At 36.1% G+C, this 21580-nt stretch overlaps 1 protein-coding gene across 1 annotated transcript in view; it reads left to right on the forward strand.

The window, feature by feature from the left end:
• LOC306765236 (von Willebrand factor C domain-containing protein 2-like) overlaps positions 1–12179 on the forward strand; it is a gene marked incomplete at both ends in the record, with an annotated part of 107064 nt that extends 94885 nt beyond the window's left edge. Inside the window, one exon of the mRNA XM_079252638.1 lies at positions 11938–12179. Within this exon, the coding sequence (XP_079108764.1) occupies positions 11938–12179 (242 nt within the window). The remainder of the gene's footprint in view (positions 1–11937) is intronic.
• Between the last annotated feature and the right edge of the window lie 9401 nt (positions 12180–21580).

Below are 21580 nucleotides of genomic sequence, written 5' to 3' on the forward strand. Positions count from 1 at the left end.
TCGTAAACATATTTATTTCTGCCGTAAACATGTTTATTTTTGTCGTAAACATGTTTATTTCTGCTGTTAGTGTGTTTATTTTTGCCGTAAACATGTTTATTTCTGCTGTAAACATTTTTATTCCTGCTGTAAATATGTTTATTACAGCTGTAAGCATGTTCGTTTCCGCCATAAACGTGTTTATTTCTGCTGTGAATATGTTTATTTCTGCTGTAAACGTGTTTATTTCTGCTGTAAACATGTTTATTTCTGCTGTAAACGTGTTTATTTCTGCTATAAACATGTTTATTCCTGCTGTAAACGTGTTTATTTCTGCTGTTAGCGTGTTTATTTCTGCCGTAAATATGTTTATTACAGCTGTAAGCATGTTTATTTCTGCTATAAACATGTTTATTTCTCCTGTAAACGTGTTTATTTATGCCGTAAACATATTTATTTCTGCCGTAAATATGTTTATTTCTGCTGTAAACATGTTTATTTCCTATGTAAACATGTTTATTCCTGCTGTAAACATGTTTATTCATGCTGTAAACATGTTTATTCCTGCTGTAAATATGTTTATTACAGCTGTAAGCATGTTTATTTCTGGTGTGAACATGTTTATTTCTTCTGTAAACGTGTTTATTCCTGCTGTAAACATATTTATTCATGCTGTAAACATGTTTATTTCTGTCGTAAACATGTTTATTCCTGCTGTAAACATGTTTGTTTTTGTCGTAAACATGTTTATTTCTGCTGTTAGTGTGTTTATTTTTGCCGTAAACATGTTTATTTCTGCTGTAAACGTGTTTATTCCTGCTGTAAACATATTTATTTATGCTGTAAACATGTTTATTTCTGTCGTAAACATGTTTATTCCTGCTGTGAACATGTTTATTTCTTCTGTAAACGTGTTTATTCCTGCTGTAAACATATTTATTTATGCTGTAAACATGTTTATTTCTGTCGTAAACATGTTTATTCCTGCTGTAAACATGTTTATTTTTGTCGTAAACATGTTTATTTCTGCTGTTAGTGTGTTTATTTTTGCCGTAAACATGTTTATTTCTGCTGTAAACGTGTTTATTCCTGCTGTAAACATATTTAGTTATGCTGTAAACATGTTCATTTCTGTCGTAAACATGTTTATTCCTGCTGTGAACATGTTTATTTCTGCTGTAAACATGTTTATTTCTGCTGTAAACTTGTTTATTTCTGCTGTAAACATGTTTATTCCTGCTGTAAATATGTTTATTACAGCTGTAAGCATGTTCATTTCCGCTGTAAATGTGTTTATTTCTGCTGTGAATATGTTTATTTCTGCTGTAAACGTGTTTATTTCTGCTGTAAAATTGTTTATTTATGCTGTAAACGTGTTTATTTCTGCTATAAACATGTTTATTCCTGCTGTAAACGTGTTTATTTCTGCTGTTAGCGTGTTTATTTCTGCCGTAAATATGTTTATTACAGCTGTAAGCATGTTTATTTCTGGTGTGAACATGTTTATTTCTTCTGTAAACATGTTTATTCCTGCTGTAAACGTGTTTATTTCTGCTGTAAACATGTTTATTTATGCTTGAAACGTGTTTATTTCTGCTATAAATATGTTTATTTTCTCTGTAAACATGTTTATCATTGTCGTAAACGTGTTTATTTCTGCTGTTAGCGTGTTTATTTCGTCCGTAAACATATTTATTTCCGATGTAAACATGTTTATTTCTGTCGTAAACATGTTTATTTCCTCTGTAAACATGTTTATCTTTGTCGTAAACATGTTTGTTCCTGCTGTTAGTGTGTATATTTTTGCCGTAAACATGTTCATTTCTGCTATAAACATGTTTATTTCTGCTGTAAGCTTGTTTATTTATGCCGTAAACATGTTTATTTCTGCCGTAAACATATTTATTTCCTATGTAAAACATGTTTATCATTGTCGTAAACATGTTTATCCCTGCTGTTAGTGTTTATTTTTGCTGTAAACGTGTTTATTTCTGTCGTAAACATGTTTATATCTTCTATAAACATGTTTTTTACTGCCGTAAATATGTTTATTTCTGCTGTAAACATGTTTATTTCTGCCATAAACATGTTTATTTCTGCTGTGAACATGTTTATTTCTGCCGTAAACATGTTTATTTCTGCTGTGAACATGTTTATTTCTGCCGTAAACATGTTTATTTCTGCTGTGAACATGTTTATTTCTGCCATAAACATGTTTATTTCTGCTGTAAACGTGATTATTTATGCTGTAAACGTGTTTATTTCTGCTATAAACATGTTTATTCCTGCTGTAAACGTGTTTATTTCTGCTGTTAGCGTGTTTATTTCTGCCGTAAACATATTTATTTCCGATGTAAACATGTTTATTTCTGCTATAAACATGTTTATTTCTGCTGTAAACGTGTTTATTTATGCCGTAAACATGTTTATTTCTGCTGTAAACATGTTTATTCCTGATGTAAACGTGTTTATTTCTGCTGTTAGCGTGTTTATTTTTGCCGTAAACATATTTATTTCCGATGTAAACATGTTTATTTCTGCCGTAAACATATTTATTTCCCATGTAAACGTGTTTATTTCTGCCGTAAACATGTTTCTTTCTGCTGTGAACATGTTTATTTCTGCTGTAAACATGTTTATTTCTGCTGTAAACGTGTTTATTTCCGCTGTAAACATGTTTATTTATGCTGTAAATGTGTTTATTTCTGCTATAAACAAGTTTATTCCTGCTATAAACGTGTTTATTTCTGCTGTTAGCATGTTTGTTTCTGCCGTAAACATATTTATTTCCGATGTAAATATTTTTATTTCTGCCGTAAACATGTTTATTTCTGCCGTAAACATATTTATTTCCTATGTAAAACATGTTTATCATTGTCGTAAACATGTTTATCCCTGCTGTTAGTGTGTTTATTTTTGCTGTAAACGTGTTTATTTCTGTCGTAAACATGTTTATATCTTCTATAAACATGTTTTTTACTGCCGTAAATATGTTTATTTCTGCTGTAAACATGTTTATTTCTGCCATAAACATGTTTATTTCTGCTGTGAACATGTTTATTTCTGCTATAAACGTGTTTATTCCTTCTGTAAACATGTTTATTTCTGCCGTAAACATGTTTATTTCTGCCGTAAACATGTTTCTTTCTTCTGTGAACATGTTTATTTCTGCCGTAAACATGTTTATTTCTGCTGTGAACATGTTTATTTCTGCCATAAACATGTTTATTTCTGCTGTAAACGTGATTATTTATGCTGTAAACGTGTTTATTTCTGCTATAAACATGTTTATTCCTGCTGTAAACGTGTTTATTTCTGCTGTTAGCGTGTTTATTTCTGCCGTAAACATATTTATTTCCGATGTAAACATGTTTATTTCTGCTATAAACATGTTTATTTCTGCTGTAAACGTGTTTATTTATGCCGTAAACATGTTTATTTCTGCTGTAAACATGTTTATTCCTGATGTAAACGTGTTTATTTCTGCTGTTAGCGTGTTTATTTTTGCCGTAAACATATTTATTTCCGATGTAAACATGTTTATTTCTGCCGTAAACATATTTATTTCCCATGTAAACATGTTTATTTCTGCCGTAAACATGTTTATTTCTGCTGTAAACATGTTTATTCCTGATGTAAACGTGTTTATTTCTGCTGTTAGCGTGTTTATTTTTGCCGTAAACATATTTATTTCCGATGTAAACATGTTTATTTCTGCCGTAAACATGTTTATTTCCTCTGTAAACATGTTGATCATTGTCGTAAACGTGTTTATTTCTGCTGTTAGCGTGTTTATTTCTGCCGTAAACATATTTATTTCCTATATAAACATGTTTATTTCTGCCGTAAACATGTTTATTTCCTCTGTAAAACATGTTTATCATTGTCGTAAACATGTTTATCCCTGCTGTTATTGTGTTTATTTTTGCCGTAAACATGTTTATTTCTCCTGTAAACATGTTTATTTATGCCGTAAACATGTTTTTTTATGCTGTTAGCGTGTTTATTTCTGCCTTAAACATATTTATTTCCTATGTAAACGTGTTTATTTCTGCCGTAAACATGTTTATTTCTGTCGTAAACATAAAGATGTTTACGGCAGAAATACACATGTTTGCAGAGGAAATAAACATTTCTGTCGTAAACATGTTTATTTCCTCTGCAAACATGTTTATTTCTGCTGTAAACATGTTTATTCCTGCTGTAAACATGTTTATTTCCTCTGTAAACATGTCTATTTCTGTCGTAAACGTGTTTATTCCTGCTGTTATCGTGTTTATTTTTGCCGTAAACATGTTTATTTCTGCTGTTAATGTGTTTATTTCTGCTGTAAACGTGATTATTTCTGCTGTAAACGTGTTTATTTCTGTCGTAAACATGTTTATATCTTCTATAAACATGTTTTTTACTGCCGTAAATATGTTTATTTCTGCTTTAAAGGTGTTTATTCCTGCTGTAAACATATTTATTCATGCTGTAAACATGTTTATTTCTGTTGTAAACATGTTTATTCCTGCTGTAAACATGTTTATTTCTGCTGTAATCATGTTTATTTCTGCTGTAAACATGTTTATTCCTGCTGTAAATATGTTTATTACAGCTGTAAGCATGTTCATTTCCGCCGTAAACATGTTTATTCCTGCTGTAAACATGTTTATTTCTGCTGTAAACATGTTTATTTCTGCTGTAAACATGTTTATTTCTGCTGTTAGCGTGTTTATTTCTGCCGTAAACATATTTATTTCCTATGTAAACATGTTTATTTCTGCTGTGAACATGTTTATCTATGCTCTAAACGTGTTTATTTCTGCTATAAACATGTTTATTCCTGCTGTAAACGTGTTTATTTCTGCTGTTAGCGTGTTTATTTCTGCCGTAAACATATTTATTTCCGATGTAAACATGTTTATTTCTGCTATAAACATGTTTATTTCTGCCGTAAACGTGTTTGTTTATGCCGTAAACATGTTTATTTCTGCTGTTAGCGTGTTTATTTCTGCCGTAAACATATTTATTTCCAATGTAAACATGTTTATTTCTGCTATAAACATGTTTATTTCTGCTGTAAACGTGTTTATTTATGCCGTAAACATATTTATTTCCCCTGTAAACATGTTTATTTCTGCCGTAAACATGTTTATTTCTGTCGTAAACATGTTTATTTCCTCTGTAAACATGTTTATTTCTGCTGTAAACATGTTTATTCCTGCTGTAAACATGTTTATTTCCTCTGTAAACATGTTTATTTTTGTCATAAACGTGTTTATTCCTGCTGTTATTGTGTTTATTTTTGCCGTAAACATGTTTATTTCTGCTGTTAACGTGTTTATTTCTGCTGTAAACATGTTTATTTCTGCTGTAAACGTGTTTATTTATGCCGTAAACATGTTTATTTCTGCTGTAAAGGTGTTTATTTCTGCTGTTAGTGTGTTTATTTCTGCCGTGAACATATTTATTTCCGATCTAAACATGTTTATTTCTGTCGTAAACATGTTTATTTCTGCTATAAACATGTTTATTTCTGCTGTAAACGTGTTTATTTATGCTATAAACATGTTTATTTCTGCCGTAAACATGTTTATTTCCTCTGTAAACATGTTGATCATTGTCGTAAACGTGTTTATCCCTGCTGTTAGTGTGTTTATTTCTGCCGTGAACATATTTATTTCCGATCTAAACATGTTTATTTCTGTCGTAAACATGTTTATTTCTGCTATAAACATGTTTATTTCTGCTGTAAACGTGTTTATTTATGCTATAAACATGTTTATTTCTGCCGTAAACATGTTTATTTCCTCTGTAAACATGTTGATCATTGTCGTAAACGTGTTTATTTCTGCTGTTAGCGTGTTTATTTCTGCCGTAAACATGTTTATTTCCTCTGTAAACATCTTTATCATTGTCATAAACATGTTTGTTCCTGCTGTTAGTGTGTTTATTTTTGCCGTAAACATGTTTATTTCTGCTATAAACATGTTTATTTCTGCTGTAAATGTGTTTATTTATGCCGTAAACATGTTTATTTCTGCTGTAAACGTGTTTATTCCTGCTGTAAACATGTTTATTTCTGCCGTAAACATATTTATTTCCTATATAAACATGTTTATTTCTGCCGTAAACATATTTATTTCCTATATAAACGTGTTTATTTCTGCCGTAAACATATTTATTTCCTATGTAAACATGTTTATTTCTGCTATAAACATGTTTATGTCTGCTGTAAACGTGTTTACTTATGCCGTAAACATATTTATTTCCCCTGTAAACATGTTTATTTCTGCCGTAAACATGTTTATTTCTGTCGTAAACATGTTTATTTCCTCTGTAAACATATTTATTTCCTATATAAACATGTTTATTTCTGCCGTAAACATGTTTATTTCCTCTGTAAAACATGTTTATCATTGTCGTAAACATGTTTATCCCTGCTGTTAGTGTGTTTATTTTTGCCGTAAACATGTTTATTTCTCCTGTAAACATGTTTATTTATGCCGTAAACATGTTTTTTTATGCTGTTAGCGTGTTTATTTCTGCCGTAAACATATTTATTTCCTATGTAAACATGTTTATTTCTGCCGTAAACATGTTTATTTCTGTCGTAAACATGTTTATTTCTGCTATAAACATGTTTATTTCTGCTGTAAACGTGTTTATTTCTGCTATAAACAAGTTTATTTCTGCCGTAAACATATTTATTTCCTCTGTAAACATGTTGATCATTGTCGTAAACGTGTTTATTTCTGCTGTTAGCGTGTTTATTTCTGCCGTAAACATATTTATTTCCTATATAAACATGTTTATTTCTGCCGTAAACATGTTTATTTCCTCTGTAAAACATGTTTATCATTGTCGTAAACATGTTTATCCCTGCTGTTAGTGTGTTTATTTTTGCCGTAAACATGTTTATTTCTCCTGTAAACATGTTTATTTATGCCGTAAACATGTTTGTTTATGCTGTTAGCGTGTTTATTTCTGCCGTAAACATATTTATTTCCTATGTAAACATGTTTATTTCTGCCGTAAACATGTTTATTTCTGTCGTAAACATGTTTATTTCCTCTGCAAACATGTTTATTTCTGCTGTAAACATGTTTATTCCTGCTGTAAACATGTTTATTTCCTCTGTAAACATGTCTATTTCTGTCGTAAACGTGTTTATTCCTGCTGTTATCGTGTTTATTTTTGCCGTAAACATGTTTATTTCTGCTGTTAATGTGTTTATTTCTGCAGTAAACGTGATTATTTCTGCTGTAAACGTGTTTATTTCTGTCGTAAACATGTTTATATCTTCTATAAACATGTTTTTTACTGCCGTAAATATGTTTATTTCTGCTTTAAAGGTGTTTATTCCTGCTGTAAACATATTTATTCATGCTGTAAACATGTTTATTTCTGTTGTAAACATGTTTATTCCTGCTGTAAACATGTTTATTTCTGCTGTAATCATGTTTATTTCTGCTGTAAACATGTTTATTCCTGCTGTAAATATGTTTATTACAGCTGTAAGCATGTTCATTTCCGCCGTAAACATGTTTATTCCTGCTGTAAACATGTTTATTTCTGCTGTAAACATGTTTATTTCTGCTGTGAACATGTTTATTTCTGCTGTGAACATGTTTATTTCTGCCGTAAACATGTTCATTTCTGCTGTGAACATGTTTATTTCTGCTGTAAACATGTTTATTTCTGCTTTTAGCGTGTTTATTTCTGCCGTAAACATATTTATTTCCCCTGTAAACATGTTTATTTCTGCCGTAAACATGTTTATTTCTGTCGTAAACATGTTTATTTCCTCTGTAAACATGTTTATTTCTGCTGTAAACATGTTTATTCCTACTGTAAACATGTTTATTTCCTCTGTAAACATGTTTATTTTTGTCGTAAACGTGTTTATTCCTGCTGTTATCGTGTTTATTTCTGCCGTAAACATGTTTATTTCTGTCGTAAACATGTTTATTTCCTCTGTAAACATATTTATTTCCTATATAAACATGTTTATTTCTGCCGTAAACATGTTTATTTCCTCTGTAAAACATGTTTATCATTGTCGTAAACATGTTTATCCCTGCTGTTAGTGTGTTTATTTTTGCCGTAAACATGTTTATTTCTCCTGTAAACATGTTTATTTATGCCGTAAACATGTTTTTTTATGCTGTTAGCGTGTTTATTTCTGCCGTAAACATATTTATTTCCTATGTAAACATGTTTATTTCTGCCGTAAACATGTTTATTTCTGTCGTAAACATGTTTATTTCTGCTATAAACATGTTTATTTCTGCTGTAAACGTGTTTATTTCTGCTATAAACAAGTTTATTTCTGCCGTAAACATATTTATTTCCTCTGTAAACATGTTGATCATTGTCGTAAACGTGTTTATTTCTGCTGTTAGCGTGTTTATTTCTGCCGTAAACATATTTATTTCCTATATAAACATGTTTATTTCTGCCGTAAACATGTTTATTTCCTCTGTAAAACATGTTTATCATTGTCGTAAACATGTTTATCCCTGCTGTTAGTGTGTTTATTTTTGCCGTAAACATGTTTATTTCTCCTGTAAACATGTTTATTTATGCCGTAAACATGTTTGTTTATGCTGTTAGCGTGTTTATTTCTGCCGTAAACATATTTATTTCCTATGTAAACATGTTTATTTCTGCCGTAAACATGTTTATTTCTGTCGTAAACATGTTTATTTCCTCTGCAAACATGTTTATTTCTGCTGTAAACATGTTTATTCCTGCTGTAAACATGTTTATTTCCTCTGTAAACATGTCTATTTCTGTCGTAAACGTGTTTATTCCTGCTGTTATCGTGTTTATTTTTGCCGTAAACATGTTTATTTCTGCTGTTAATGTGTTTATTTCTGCAGTAAACGTGATTATTTCTGCTGTAAACGTGTTTATTTCTGTCGTAAACATGTTTATATCTTCTATAAACATGTTTTTTACTGCCGTAAATATGTTTATTTCTGCTTTAAAGGTGTTTATTCCTGCTGTAAACATATTTATTCATGCTGTAAACATGTTTATTTCTGTTGTAAACATGTTTATTCCTGCTGTAAACATGTTTATTTCTGCTGTAATCATGTTTATTTCTGCTGTAAACATGTTTATTCCTGCTGTAAATATGTTTATTACAGCTGTAAGCATGTTCATTTCCGCCGTAAACATGTTTATTCCTGCTGTAAACATGTTTATTTCTGCTGTAAACATGTTTATTTCTGCTGTGAACATGTTTATTTCTGCTGTGAACATGTTTATTTCTGCCGTAAACATGTTCATTTCTGCTGTGAACATGTTTATTTCTGCTGTAAACATGTTTATTTCTGCTTTTAGCGTGTTTATTTCTGCCGTAAACATATTTATTTCCCCTGTAAACATGTTTATTTCTGCCGTAAACATGTTTATTTCTGTCGTAAACATGTTTATTTCCTCTGTAAACATGTTTATTTCTGCTGTAAACATGTTTATTCCTACTGTAAACATGTTTATTTCCTCTGTAAACATGTTTATTTTTGTCGTAAACGTGTTTATTCCTGCTGTTATCGTGTTTATTTTTGCCGTAAACATGTTTATTTCTGCTGTTAACGTGTTTATTTCTGCTGTAAACATGTTTATTTCTGCTGTAAACGTGTTTATTTATGCCGTAAACATGTTTATTTCTGCTGTAAAGGTGTTTATTTCTGCTGTAAACATATTTATTCCTGCTGTAAACATGTTTATTTCTGTCGTAAACATGTTTATTTCTGCTGTAAACGTGTTTATTCCTGCTGTTATCGTGTTTATTTTTGCCGTAAACATGTTTATTTCTGCTGTTAACGTGTTTATTTCTGCTGTAAACGTGTTTATTTCTGCTGTAAACATGTTTATTTCTGTCGTAAACATATTTATATCTTCTATAAACATGTTTTCTACTGCCGTAAATATGTTTATTTCTGCTGTAAACATGTTTATTTATGCTGTATACGTGTTTATTTCTGCTATAAACATGTTTATTCCTGCTGTAAACGTGTTTATTTCTGCTGTTAGCGTGTTTATTTCTGCCGTAAACATATTTATTTCCGATGTAAACATGTTTATTTCTGCCGTAAACATGTTTATTTCCTCTGTAAACATGTTGATCATTGTCGTAAACGTGTTTATTTCTGCTGTTAGCGTGTTTATTTCTGCCGTAAACATGTTTATTTCCTCTGTAAACATCTTTATCATTGTCATAAACATGTTTGTTCCTGCTGTTAGTGTGTTTATTTTTGCCGTAAACATGTTTATTTCTGCTATAAACATGTTTATTTCTGCTGTAAACGTCTTTATTTATGCCGTAAACATGTTTATTTCTGCTGTAAACGTGTTTATTCCTGCTGTAAACATGTTTATTTCTGCCGTAAACATATTTATTTCCTATATAAAGATGTTTATTTCTGCCGTAAACATGTTTATTTCCTCTGTAAAACATGTTTATCATTGTCGTAAACATGTTTATCCCTGCTGTTAGTGTGTTTATTTCTGCCGTGAACATATTTATTTCCGATCTAAACATGTTTATTTCTGTCGTAAACATACTTATTTCTACTATAAACATGTTTATTTCTGCTGTAAACGTGTTTATTTCTGCTATAAACATGTTTATTTCTGCTGTAAACGTGTTTATTTATGCCGTAAACATGTTTATTTCTGCTATAAACATGTTTATTTCTGCTGTAAACGTGTTTATTCCTGCTGTAAACATGTTTATTTCTGCCGTAAATATGTTATGCATGGTCTGACCATAGAGCCAATCTGTAAATGGTTAATACACGCCAGAGTGAAGGTGATATTTTAATTTAAGTGAAGTCTAGGATAAACTAAATAGATCTATAGATTATGTATGTAGAAGCAGGAAGAAATTCTTTGGATTTACTTGGCCTTAAAAGCATCTACATCTGCGTGACGAGTGTGATGGAGATGGACTGACACTTGGAGCCATCATTGTGGCAGTGTGTGTAGCTCTGGTTACGTCACCTCAAACTGCCTGCAGCTTACACGTCCATCCCTGTTATGTCATGCGTGCTTTCAGCCTTTAAGTCCCTCTAACACAGCAGAGGGATTGGTGTGTGTGTGTGTGTGTGTGTTTACAGAAATAGCAGCAGAGATAATACCATGCTATGATGTGCTTCTTTATTTCTGACATAGAAAAGCAGCTCTGAATTTGGCGAGAAGTTTCAGCAGCAGTGTGCTACCATGCTAACGGCTTCTGGCTTGTGTTGCTGTCTGGCAGTCTTCATTAAGTTGAACCATCTACTGCTGGACAGTGGGAAAGATGGTTTGGTTTGTTGCGTCATGGTCTTTTTGTTTTTTTCTTTGCTGCTTCCAAATTCCCTCACGTCATGTGTGTTTGGATTTGGCATCTGATGAAGTGGGCTTCCTGTGTACCCACTGACTGGTGTTGGTGATTGTTTCACAGGTAGCTGCCAAATAAAGCAACTCCCATCTGTTAATGCGGGATGCAAACAGGACCAGAATCAGGTTGTTTACGTTTCTTGCTTTCAGAAAAATGTTAAGTATATTTCTGAATATGCTGAAGCAAAACAGACAAACGTCATCTCAGCCAGTTAACATTTTCAAACGGGAGGTGAGAATAAACTGTAAAGTGGCCTCAGTGTCCAGGTTACTTTCATTTAAACAGGAGGCTAGCAAGGCTGCCAGCTGACTTTAAAGTAGCTACAGCATGATTCATGTCAATGAAATGTGTCCTTTCATGAGGTGTTTTTTGTCAAGAAGAATACAAGGACTCTTACAGGGTCTCTAATGTGGATGCTTTCTGACCCCCCCCCCCCCCCCCCCCCCAACAAATTCTTGTCCTCCCTCTCCCCCTGGCTGGCTCACCCCTGGTCTATACTCAGTAGAAAAGCGGGAAAGATGCTGGTGACACTGGATGAGGGAACAGACCTCAGCTACTATGCTGTCTTTCTGTGCTTTCAGGTCCCAACTGCTTTGTTGGGAGCAGGGTGATCCCAGCAGGCGAGCGCGTGAACATCGATGAGCGGACAGTATGTTACTGCACCTACCGGGATGGAACGTGGCACACCCACCCACAGGCCACCTGCGAACAGCACCCCCTGCCAAGCCCGACAACAAGCCCCCACACCGAGCCACCCCTGGATGAGGACACCCAGGGAAGAGGGGGGAGCCCGGTTATCCCCAGGCTAGATTTGATTCCATGAGATAGAGTGTTGGTTAAATAAAGGCCTCAAAGAGGCAAAGCTGCTTTTCAGGTACAAATAAACTCCAATTTTCTGTTCTGTCAAACTGTTTTTAGAGGAGAAGATTGTGTGAAAATGTTGAGAATTATGGAGCGTACTCATGAAAACCTCTTGGGTTACAGTTTCTGGGCCAACTTTAGAACAACTGATCATCTCTAAACTTATTATACTAAACTTGTTGGGCTTATAAAAGCCAGTTTGCATTATTTAGAAGGGAAGATGGGAAAAGGTCTTATAATAAGCAGACTTACATATTACCTGGCTCACAGAATTCCTTTTAAGGATGTCAGAAGTACCGAAAGGATGCAAGTCAATTCCTTCAGAAATGGGTACCAATGTAGACTGGTAAGATCGGCTGATGACACTTTAGCTTTGTAGTCCCACAACAGAGAAGAAGAGGAGTCCACCACACTGCACAGTCTATTGCGCTGCATCTTTTTCTTTATCTCATTCAGAAGATGTACTCAATGACAATGTCTTCCTTCACCTGTTGGAACTGGTGTCAGAACTTAACCCTGAACTCTGCACTGCCCTCTAGTGGATGTATTGCCGAACAACTATTCTAATCATAAAGGATGTGCAGGAGTAGGGTTAGGCTCTGCATGAGGTATTTAAGTATGTACAGTACCCTAACTACTCCCTTCCTTACATCTAAGACCATTTCACAACTCTGAATGATGAAATATAATGAAAACTCAGAGGTAAGGTTGATCCAAATGGAAAGTATTGATGTTAGTTGCTTGGATATAAATGGAAGTGATTGTATAAACCGGCATCTGATGTTGTCTCACATTGATCCTTGATTTAATCAGGCTTCAGAATCCATTTCCAAATGTCTATTTATCTAACAATTATTATACCAGCCCAACTCTAAAAGGTGGAGACAGGGTAAAATGTAAAGAAAAACAGCATGCAAGCTGTAGTTTATTCTCAGTAGAGGATAAGCCACATACCAGATGGTGAAACTGGGACATGGAAACTATGAGCTGGATGTGAATGTGATGCAGAAACACATCTGGATTTAAAGAAGAACACCACTTGTCTGATTGCAGTGTGCTTGGTAGGCAGTTGCCCTTTTATAAACCACACTAAAAATAGTCTGTCGTTTGTACTGTAAAACGTTTCATTTGCAGTCTAATTTCACGCAGCCCCCTGACATCGTCCAGATTGAGCAAATATGAGCTCAATGGTGCTGCTTTAGTTTTTAAGATAAAACAAATTTAAGTTGGATGATCATTGCATGAAATGATTATATTGATCCAGTGAGTGTGTTAGGAAGGCTGCCCTTCTTGTGGTTCATTTGCAGCTTCTTAATTAGTCTGGTGAATTTTCCCAAAGTCCTTCAGAGGCAGCAGGGTGCACTGTGCACGTCAACTGCCTTCTTTGTAACGATGAGGAGTAACGTCACACTATATTGTGAGTTTTCCCTTTTACCAAGTGCATCCATGAAACCAGCAAGTGTTAAATTCTTCATTAAGCTGTTTTAGTAATGAGTACCGGTAAGTTGCATTAGTTTGGACTGATATTGCTGCTGTTATAAAACACCAAGGCATGTCTCAGCAGCTTAGATGTAGCCATGTACTCATCAGTTCTTTAAAAAGTCAGTCACAACATTTTTAGACAAATAACTTGCTTGTTGAATGTAAATATTCCTTTAAAGCTATGTTAACCATGCTAGCATAGCCACATGTCAGCCATTAAAACACAATACATTAACTAGATAAAAATGGACTCATGTATCTGCATTGCTTGTAACCTACGAAGTCAGGGAAGTTCAATTAGACTGGACTTATGATTCAAAAAGGAAGAAAATTAAATGGTTTTAATTGCAGATGTTAGGGCTTTAGCCATATATATATATATATATATATATATATATATATATATATATATATATATATAATGTGTTTAAAACAAGACACTAAAGTAACACGTTGTAGATCTGAATGAATGAAATATTTATTAAATACTTTGTTCTCTCCATAGTTGAATGTTCTGACAACAAAATCACACAGAAATCATGAATGAAAATCAAACATATCAACCCATGAAGGTCTGGATTTGGAGTTCTACTCCAAATGAAAGTGGAAAAACAGACTACAGGCTGATCCAGCTTTGATGTAATGTCCTTTAAACAAGTCAGAATGAGGCTCAGTAGTGTGTGAGGCCTCCGCGTGCCTGTATGACCTCCCTACAACACCTGGGCATGCTCCTGATGAGGCGGTGGATGTTCTCCTGAGGGATCTCCTCCCAGACCTGGACTAAAGCATCCGCCAACTCCTGGACAGTCTGTGGTGCAACTTGGCGTTGGTGGATGGAGCGAGACATGATGTCCCAGATGTGCTCAGCTGGATTCAGGTCTGGGGAACGGGCGGGCCGGTCCATAACATCAATGCCTTGGTGTTGCAGGAACTGCTGACACACTCCAGCCACATGAGGTCTAGCATTGTCTTGCATTAGGAGGAACCCAGGGCCAACCGCACCAGCATATGGTCCCACAAGGGGTCTGAGGATCTCATCTCGGTACCTAATGGCAGTCAGGCTACCTCTGGCGAGCACATGGAGGGCTGTGCGGCCCTCCAAAGAAATGCCCCCCCACACCATTACTGACCCACTGCCAAACCGGTCCTGCTGGAGGATGTTGCAGGCAGCAGAACGTTCTCCACGGCGTCTCCAGACTCTGTCACGTCTGCCACATGTGCTCAGTGTGAACCTGCTTCCATCTGTGAAGAGCTCAGGGCGCCAGTGGAGAATTTACCAATCTTGGTGTCCTCTGGCAAACGCCAAACGTCCTGCACGGTGTTGGGCTGTAAACACAACCCCCACCTGTGGACGTCGGACCTTCATACCACCCTCATGGAGTCTGTTTCTGACTGTTGGAGCAGACACATGCACATCTGTGTCCTGCTGGAGCTCATTCTGCAGGGCTCTGGCAGTGCTCCTCCTGTTCCTCCTTGCACAAAGAAGGAGGTAGCGGTCCTGCTGCTGGGTTGTTGTCCTCCCACGGCCTCCTCCACGTCTCCTGATGTACTGGCCTGTCTCCTGGTAGCACCTCCATGCTCTGGACACGACGCTGACAGACACAGCAAACCTTCTTGCCACAGCTGGCATTGATGTTCCATCCTGGATGAGCTGCACTACCTGAGCCACTTGTGTGGGTTGTAGACTCCGTCTCATGCTACCACTAGAGTGAAAGCACCGCCAGCATTCAGACCAAAACATCAGGCAGAAAGCATCGGAACTGAGAAGTGGTCTGTGGTCTCCACCTGCAGAACCACTCCTTTATTGGGTGTGTCTTGCCAGTTGCCTATAATTTCCACCTGTTGTCTATTCCATTCTATTCTATTCTATTCTATTCTATTCTATTCTACAGTCATTTAGACGCTTTTATCCAAAGCGACTTACATCAGAGTGAGAACAACACAAGCAGGAAATCAAACAGTAGAGGACATGGTAGGAAGGTGCTGGTGGACTGGGTCCTTCCATGAGGCTACAGGCTTTTGTTTTGGTTTTGTTTTTTTTTGTTTACTTCCTTTCCACCCCATAATACCACCTATGTTAAAATACAAAGAATCAATATCATAAAGTTTGTTGCAAAGAACTGGGCTAAGTTCTCCAACTTTCCAACAAATACAGCTAAACTAAGTGTTGAAGTTCTCCTTGAAGAGCTGAGTCTTCAGCACATTAAAAGTAGACAGGGACTCTGCAGAGCGGACAGAGTTTGGGAGATCATTCCACCATCGTGGAACAACAGAGGAAAAGAGTCTGGCTGGTGATTTAGTCCCACGTATTGGTGGTAACACGAGGCGTCTATCACTGGTGGAACGTAGCTGTGGAGAGGGAGTGTAGGTCTGGATTAGGGAGTGAAGGTAGACGGGAGCCGTTTGAGTTATTGTTTTGTAAACCAGAAGCAAAGCTTTAAATGTGATGCGTGCTGCAACCGGAAGCCAGTGAAGAGCGATTAGCAGTGGAGTGACATGAACCCGTTTGGGTTGGTTGAAAACCAGACGTGCTGCGGCGTTCTGGATATTCTGGATATATTTATATATATATATATATATATATATATATATATATATATATATATATATATATATATATATATATATATATATATATATGTATATATATATATATATATATATATATATATATATATATATATATATATATATATGTATGGCGAACTGCCATCTTTCCTTTTTGGGTGATTTCTCCTGTATATGTGGAGTTAGGGATAACAAATGTGTTTTGTTTGTTTATTTTCCTGTAGGGTTAAGTTAGTTGATTTTGTTTTTTGTTTTGGCCTCGGTTCACCCTGACATTTTTGCTTTTCAGGCTTGGTTACACTAAGATTACTTTAAATAAATAGCTGTTCATTTCAGACTTGTTTGAATCCTATTGAGGGCTGGACCAAGACTTGTGTTCCCTTCTTATTTTTTCTTTTGTGCTCCCAAAACCAAGGTAGGACGTAACATAAATTGGGGGATTGTCCAGGATCTAGTGTTGGTTTTTATACATAGTTTTTTTTTTTAAGGGGGGTTGGCAGTGTTCTTGGTAGTGCTTCCTGTCTATCAGGTTGTTTGATACGGATCAGTTTTCTGAACATCCCACCCTTGACAAGTAAATAGGTGCACAAAGGCAGACCTGTTATTGATTTCTAGTGTAGGCCTGTCATGATAACAAACTGCCATGTGATTAACTGTCTCAGGAATTATTGCGATTTAATGATAATATTGCACTAAGCAATTATTGTTGTTATTTTGAAACCATTTTAACTAAAATAACAATAATGCAAGTGGACCCTTTCAAAGTTCAGCATTTAATTTAAAAAACATTTAGCTGGATGTGCAGACTAGTGTATGTTCATCCAGTCTGCTGAAACAGATCAGGATCTCCTGGGGTTTTGGCAACGTGGTTATCTGGAACATATGGTCTCCAAACACCATGGAACACAGTTACATATTCTATGCTGAGCTCATATAGGGGACATGTTTGGACTTGACCAGAGGTGGAATGGTAAAATTTAACGTCTTTGATCGCCTTCAGTGTGTCATTTTTCATGTCATTGTAAACTTGTGGATTTGGTGTATGATCATCCAGCCTGTTTGTTAAGGTCTTTTTTTTCCCAGCTGGGAAAACTGCAGTTGATGGTTGGGTTTTAAGTGCAGATTGGAGCTTGTTGTGTTGCAGTGTTGAGTTAATATTGTCTTAAAACAAATGTGGCTCTCGCTCAGAGTAGTGGGAGAGAAAAGAAAGAAATAAAATTGATTGCGTCCGGAATTTTTTCTTATTTTGCGATTAGTTGACTTATTGCTTATTGCGACAGGCCTATTCTAGTGTGTTTAATATTTCTGTTCTCTTGCACGCAAGGCTGAGATCAAGCTCCATCTGATCAGTTGGTTAGGAAAGGCATTGTTACCAAACCAGAGCCTGCATTGTCTCAGTTGGGTGGTGAGTCATCCAAGCTGGGGTTGACACAGAGGAACTTAAGCTTACCCTTTGGATGAAAGAGGTCGAGCTTGAGACAAAGATTCATGAAGTAGAGTTCATGCATCTCAGACAAAGAGCAATGGATAGACATGTTGCTTCATCAGTCAGGGTAAGTCTACTCTTTCTGAACAGTTTGACGCCAGCAGGCATGTTGTTTTAGTGCCTCCGTTCAGAGAGAGTGAAGTTGATTCTTACTTCAACACATTTGAGCGTATTGCTGCAACTTTGAAATGGGCAAAAGAAGTCTGGAGCTTGTTACCATGTCAGCTGGTGGGTAAAGCACAAGAAGTCTGTGCAAGTTTATCCACTGATGAAAGTCTGGATTATGATGTTGTGAAAAACACAGTTCTGTGGGCCTTTAAACTAATCCCTGAGGCTTATAGACAGAAATTCAGATCCTGTGAAAAGTTTGCCAACCAAACTTATGTAGAGTTTGTGAGAGAGAAATCTGTTCTGTTTGATAAATGGTGAGCAGCAAGCAAGGTGGCAAGTTTTGCTCAGCTTCATGAACTTGTTTTGCTGGAGAAGTTTAGATCCTGCTTACCAGAAAGGGTTGTGGTTGATCTCTGTTACGGTCCTTACACAAAACAATAATATGGCTCAAAAATAGGAACCATAACATATGAGAGGGACCACCGCCAACAATCAACATTTAAACAATGATTATTAAAGAAACCAACGGCAACCAAAGGAGGAGGGAGCCCCAGCCAAAATAAACAAAAGAAGGGAGCAGTCACAAACCAGCCATGCAATGGGCCGTTGGCTGTTCCCCAAACAAAAGAAGATCAAACCAAAGAACCAAAACCGAAAACTGGACGACCGGAGACTCCCAACTCAAAACAACCCAAAAGGACCCGGTGGAGAGGTTGGCAGTGACCTCCCCCTGAGCACTGCGCACCCCCGCCTTATGTCCATCCCAACACGCCACTGCAGCCAATCACTGTGGAAGGAACAAAGACATAATGACACACTGCTGGAAACGGAAAGTTGAAACAGCTGACCATGGCACACGCAACAATGTCAATGAGCGAAGAGTAGACTCAGACACCGTACAACTTTCCCTTTGGCGCGTCTCAAGAAAAGGCCTACTTCCACCACCCTAAATGCCCTAATTCCCAGCCAAAGGCCTCATCACATTCTGGCTCTGCCCTAACCACTACGAGTGCTTTTAATTAGGTCGGACCCCTCATTGCTGAATGACCTGCGTTCTTGCATAAGACACCAAATCAGAACACCAAGCAGCCTACAAGTGTTTGTTTTGTTCAGACGGCACCAATATCTTCTTCTGTTTGTACTGATGAATTAAAACACATTAAAGTATAGGAAGGTTACAAACCTTTCATATTAGAGGCTGTGGTCTCCTTGACAGGAGGATCAAACCCTTCTAACAAGTCTGCGTGACACAGGTGCTAATCAACCCTAACCCTCATACTGCAGGGACGTAAAATGAGAGTATTTAGGCTCTATTACACTGTTTTTGTGCTCACCACTTGTTTCAGGTCCTATTAAAGTGGGTCTATTGTCTTGTTTACCTGTGCAGGGAGTTTCTCTGATACTTGGAAATGACTTCTCTGGACAGAAGGTTTTTCTTGCACCTGAAGGTCCCATGGTGGATCCTTCTGTTTTCCTTCCTGCTGCTGCCAAGCTGTCCTCTGGTTTCCCTGCATGTGTTGTCACGCATGCTCAGAGTCGTAAATTCAGTGATGTGGACTTGTCTAACGTGTGATGAAGAACAGGAACCATCTCCAGACAGTGAGAGTGTAGAAAGATGTGTTCCTGATAAGTTGGTACCTACTAACACGAATCTCTCCTTTGATGTGAACAGGGCCGAGTTTATCCATGCTCAGCAGTCCGACCCAACACTGGTCCAGCCCTGATGTCCCCAGTGCATACAGCATTAAAGATGGTATACTGGGCCGTACCTTGAGGCCTCCCTCATCTGGAAATTCTGATTACGATTCAGCCCTACAAATTGTTGTACCTCAGTCATTCCTTGCTCAAGTACTCCAGGTTGCACATGACAGACCACCCTCTGCAAACAGCTGTCTATCCGTGTCGCTTGATGACTTCAGCGTTTTGAAACACATTTGTTGGGTGACTTAAATATTGATTGGTTTTCAGATATTTGCTTCATGAAAAACAAACTGTCAGCTGTCACAAAGGCAGGTTTTACTCAGCAATTCAACAAGGACGCGCTTAAAAAATGATGGCACTATACACTACACTAAAAGCGTGTACAACTGTATTCCTGCTGGGTGTTGTGACTATAACTTTAAAAACAATATTGATATGATCACACAAGTCATTTAACAAAGATAATTTCATAAAGGAAATAAACAATATAGAATATCCCGATAATGCTTTGCAGCCTTTGAGGATATGTTTTTACATGTGGTGAATAAGCATGTCAGGAAGTTTGCTGTCAGATTACCCAGCACACCATGGTTCAACAAAGACATGAAGCAATATATAAAATTTAGAGACGACGCAAAAAGGACAACTGTTACTTCAGATAACCAAGACTGAAGGAATGAATAAACTAACAGGAATTAACTGGCATGAAGGAATACATTAAAGAACTTTGTAACAAAACTAAATAGAGATAAAAGAAATTATATTACAGGAAGAGAATCCACATCATAAAAAAATGACTAAGGTAAATTATGGATAATTATTAATGAGATTTTAGGAAGAAGATCAAATTCTACTCCATCTTATTTAGCAAAAGAAGAGCAAATTCAAACCAGAACTAAAGTAATAGCAAACTATTTCAATAATTATTTTATTAGTAAAATTTAGCAAGTCATTTAGAAAGCCACATAGTAAATCTAAACATGTTCCCTTCAATGGAAAACATCAAATAAAACCACTTTTAAATGATAAGAAGCTCCTTTCAGGCGCAAACAGTCAGTTTGTTCCCCATTTTAAGCAACATAATGGAGAGAATTGTTCATAGACAACTGGAGCACTACCTAGAGATAAATAACATAATGACAGACTTTCAACACGCTGATAGGAAAAAGTGCTGACATCAATGGCTGAGAAGTGGTTTTCAGATATTAATGATATAATGATCATTGGAGCAGCAATGCTCAACTTCTCTGGAGCATGCGACGTCATCAACCATAACTTATTGTTAAGAAAACTCCAATGGTATGGAGTAGATCAATCAGCCTGGTTTAAAAGTTATCTGTCAGACAGATCACACACTGTTTTTTTTTTGTTGTCTGACATCATGGATGTGACATGTGGAGTTCCACAGGGAAGCTGTTAGGCTCCATTATTGTTCACTGATTTTACAGATGATCTGCCGCTGGCATAGGAAAGATCTGAAACTATGATGTATGCTGATGAGTCCACCGTTTATTTCTCTGGACCCAGAACATTTTTACCAATAGTTGCAAAGAAGGAAATAATCCAATCATTAGTCTTTTCCAACCTGAATTATTGTTCGGTTTTCTGTTCCAGTGCATCAAATGAAATACTCAAACTTCAAATACTACAGAACCGTGCAGCACGTGTAGTACTTAAATGTAACTACAGGGCAGATGTTATCATAATGCATGTCATTTAAACTGGTTATTGGTAAAAGATAGACTGTTGCACTCACTACTCGCTTTTATCAGGGGCATCTCAGAAGCAAAAATACTGATGATACTTTATAAAGACCTTCAGTTCAGTATAAATAGACATGGGTACTCGGCATGCAGCTGGAAATAATTTTATACTCCGTAAAGCTGAGACTAATGCATTGAAAAAGTCTGTTTTTTTACAGAGGAATGAATGACTGGAATCATTTACCAACAGTAAATTATTAAGTATCACTGAGTTTAAAAAACATTACGACAAAATCTGTTCAATAATAGTTT

Source organism: Telmatherina bonti (assembly GCF_933228915.1).
Source record: "Telmatherina bonti genome assembly, chromosome: 14".
In the NCBI taxonomy this organism is placed as follows: Eukaryota; Metazoa; Chordata; class Actinopteri; order Atheriniformes; family Telmatherinidae; genus Telmatherina; species Telmatherina bonti.